The sequence below is a fragment of the Convolutriloba macropyga genome, chromosome 9 (assembly GCF_964194025.1).
Source record: "Convolutriloba macropyga chromosome 9, txConMacr16.3, whole genome shotgun sequence".
Classification (NCBI taxonomy): Eukaryota; Metazoa; Xenacoelomorpha; order Acoela; family Convolutidae; genus Convolutriloba; species Convolutriloba macropyga.
In genome coordinates this window covers 57,947,577-57,951,226 of record NC_134476.1, presented here as the reverse complement: position 1 = coordinate 57,951,226, position 3,650 = coordinate 57,947,577, and the positions used below count along the sequence as shown (strand labels likewise).

At 33.6% G+C, this 3,650-nt stretch overlaps 1 protein-coding gene across 2 annotated transcripts; it reads left to right on the top strand.

The window, feature by feature from the left end:
* The first annotated feature begins 281 nt into the window (after positions 1–281).
* LOC142345492 (CD209 antigen-like protein A) lies at positions 282–1,743 on the top strand. Of its 2 annotated transcripts, none has more exons than XM_075397556.1 (3): positions 282–529; positions 606–676; positions 1,337–1,743. In XM_075397556.1, the coding sequence occupies exons 1-3, from the start codon at positions 366–368 to the stop codon at positions 1,588–1,590; spliced, it is 489 nt and encodes a 162-aa protein (XP_075253671.1). In that variant the 5' UTR covers positions 282–365; the 3' UTR covers positions 1,591–1,743. The 2 variants fall into 2 exon arrangements, with proteins under 2 accessions (XP_075253671.1, XP_075253670.1); XM_075397555.1 differs by having other exon boundaries at positions 606–793.
* Positions 1,744–3,650: the final 1,907 nt, after the last annotated feature.

Genomic DNA, 3,650 nt, shown 5'->3' with positions numbered 1-3,650 from the left:
TCTTGCAAGACTTTGCAAGATTAACATCCTCTTGCAAGATATTGCAGGATTAACATCGTCTTGCAAGGCCTTGCAAGATTAACATCCGGTCTCGACCTGGGATTCCTCCTTCTTTCGCAGAGCATGTCAGAAAAGTAATTACCAAAACGATTTTAGATACAATGGTTGCAAGGGTATACTAGGCCGATTTTTTTTCGGTTCGTTTGTGAACAAATTGCAAAAAGCGGGTGCTCTTTTAAGACATATATTGACAGGCAAATTAATCATCTTATTTCATTATATCAGACAAGTCTCGTAGAATACAGCTGATAAGAAAAAGAATTCAACATTGAGGAGTTTTTCTGTAAATAATAACATTTTCTGAGATGCTAACTAAGAACTCGTTTGAAATATTAGTTTGTTTTGTAATTTGTCTGGCATCAGTTGTCTGGGGTTGTCCAAGCAACGGCTTCACTCTTGTAACAAGGTGTTTTGCCATGAATGAAACAGAATCGTCTTGGACCAAAGCTGCAGATGATTGTAAGAACAGGTGAACAGTCTTCTTAATCTCATCTCCCTCCGAATGAAATGATTTTAACCGCTAATCATGTGTCATTTTATTTCAGTGGTGGTAAACTGTTCGAGCCAAAATCAGCTGAAGAGGTCACACTAATCTATAAACACTTCAACCATACAGGCATGTTAATCAATGCTCCTATAATTACTTACATTATCCAAACATCAATGAAAGCAAGAGTTGAACTAAAAACAGAACTGGATGTAAAATCTCCTGTTTTCGACGCCAAATTCAAAGGTCACTTTCTTTCACTTATGGTTTGCAGTGACCTCTAGTAAAAATGCCGTTACCATGAAATCAAATTGATATCTAATAGGGGGTGAAATATAACTGCCCCTCAAAGGGGGATAGCATTATTTGGAGAGACATATAACTGTATTTTACAGAATTTCACACGTCTGCCACGTATTCTGACATTTTTTTAATATTTTATATAACTGCGTCTTCTTCCTTGCTACTGTTTTATTTATGTAACATTTATAATAGTGACGATAAGATAAGAGATGTAGCAGTGACCATATGAGTGGAAATATTTAATTGGATCTTCCATCACAGTCACTCCCGAAAGTATATAGCCTCTCCCATTATGGTATGTTATGATGCTATGACAAAGTGGGAGGGGGGTCTATAATGGGAAAGACCCGTCTAATCAGCGATACATTGGCCATTAGTTGTGGTCATTTAAGCTAGAAAGCATAGTTGCGATGCAATTGCATAACAACTGTGTGTAGTTATTATTGAAAAAGTTGTTCCTAAAACACAGAAAATGTATTCTTTCAGACTGGGCGTGGGTGGGAATTGTGTATGCACAGGAGGATATCACCATGTTTGATCAGAATAGAACACTGCTGAGCAAACGGAAATGGATATATGCATCAAATATGCAGGAGATTGATGACAGCCTTTGGGCAGTAAAGTCTCCCGAACCAAATAACTCAGGGGGACATGAGTTCTGTGGGAGTGTTGGTTCTAAGAAAAATGGTTTGAATGACTTAAAATGTTCCCTAGAAAAGGCTTACATCTGTGAGTTCTAGGATGAATCATAATAAATCATTCCCTAGAAATCGAACTGAGACAATCAGGAGAAATTGAAAAAGTATTGGAAAAACTGCAATTTGGGGGAAATGAGAGTATCATTTGATGAAACAAAGTAAAGTTGGAACTTTGAATTAACTGATTAAATCTCGCATCTTAGTATTGTCAGTAAGTCAAGAGGCTGAGATGCATACTGTGTTTGAATTGATAACTTTGTGACATGGTAAAATTTTCATTTGACAAAAAATACGCTTGTTCCGACCCCTCTTGAGGGGGGAGGAACTATATACTCAAATGGGTTTTTTGTTCAGACAATTTTGGCCGATCGATATATTCATCACAGAGAGTTGAGACTGGTATCATTAGAAAGCTTGTCCAGCGTAGGATATGGAAATAAAAAGATGTTTTTAACTTTCGTTTTTACAGGGAGTTATCGAGGTTTAAACATCTGAGAAAAGTAGAGTGAATTCCGGGAACAATTTCAGGAATTTTTGCCTTAAATTTCGTCAATTTTGCTGAAATTTGTTGAAATTTTCAAAAAACGTGCTGTTGATTTTATTTTTAAAGACAAAAAATATTTTTTGAATATTTTGATTTAATTTTTTTGGGGAACAGTTTTCACTAAATATTTCAAAATGCAGCCTTTTTCATCGAAAACAGCACGAAATAAGCTTCTTTAGTCCACTTTGACTAATTTTACCGGAAGTACACAACCAAACACCACCAACACAAACTTTTTTGACTGAAAAAAGGCTTTTTCGACTTCAACGTTAGTTGAGAGTGCTCTGTAATTGAAACTTTGCAGTTTTTTGCTAAATTTACTCGTTGACTATCAAAAACGCAGCACTTGTTTTAGATGAACGAATTTTTTCAAGTAGAAGTTTTATTGACAATTAACTTGGTTAACGTAACGGAGGTTATCGATACAACAGATCAACAGCTTATGAATCTCAATTCATCAGCATTTTTTGTTTTTCCACATGTAAAATGTAACACAATTGCACTTATTTTTGATTTTTCAAATCACAAATTATTTATATCTATTCAAAAAATCAAGGGTTGTTGATGAACGAACAACAAGCAGCGCTAATTTTAGAATAATCTTTGACTTTTACGATGCAAAAATAATTCGGATTGTAATCAGTCGGTCTTTTTTTTAAAAAAAATCGACCCTTTTTTATAATAATTAAAGAACAGAACATTTCAAATCAAAGATCAAAAGTGATAGCTCAAACCTAAGCAACTCTTCCTAGGCAACTCCAAATTATTGAATCTAATTTTGTACTGGAAAGCTTATATTCGTTTCGACTTTTGAAAACGTTTGATTTTTAAATAAATAATGGCTTATTGAACTATGCCACTTTTTTTCTTAATTTGGTCATTTTTAGCTTACCTTCAGGAATAAAGAATGCTTCCTCTTTCCAGTGGATTGAAATTTAAGTTTTATTGCGGTTTTACTCCTAAAGTTATCATTTTCTGGCTTCGAAATTACTAGTTTTCAATTTTTTTTAGGCATTTGCCTTTTTTTCTTGCATTTTCTCGTTTTGTCACACTATTACATTATTGACAGTCGCTTATCACACAATTGCTATTTAAAAAAATGCAGTTGATCTTATCAAAATCCTTAAAAATATTGATTATCGTTTTAACGCCTTCGACACCACTTTCTTGACGAAATTATTTGAATTCTTTAATTTTGTTCTCAACTGTTGTTTTTACTTTGTCTCTTTAGTCGTATTAAATTTCAATAAATTTAAAGACAAGTTTCGTTGGGTTTTTGTAGAAAAAAGATGAGCCGATATTCTGATATCAGTAGACACCTGACGGCTTTAATGACTTTAAAAACAATTCTTTTCAAAAACAAAAAAAATTTTAACTTTTTTAACGCAATTTTGTTTACTTTATTGTCTATTTGTAACCTAGTATTGTCAGTTACAGGTCAAATATGACTTTATTGCTGTCAAATGGGAAATGAGACATTATTGCTGTTGTCACAAAATCTAATGTTTTAAGAGAATTCGATATGACTTTACTGTCTTTGACACCGGTTTTTCACAAA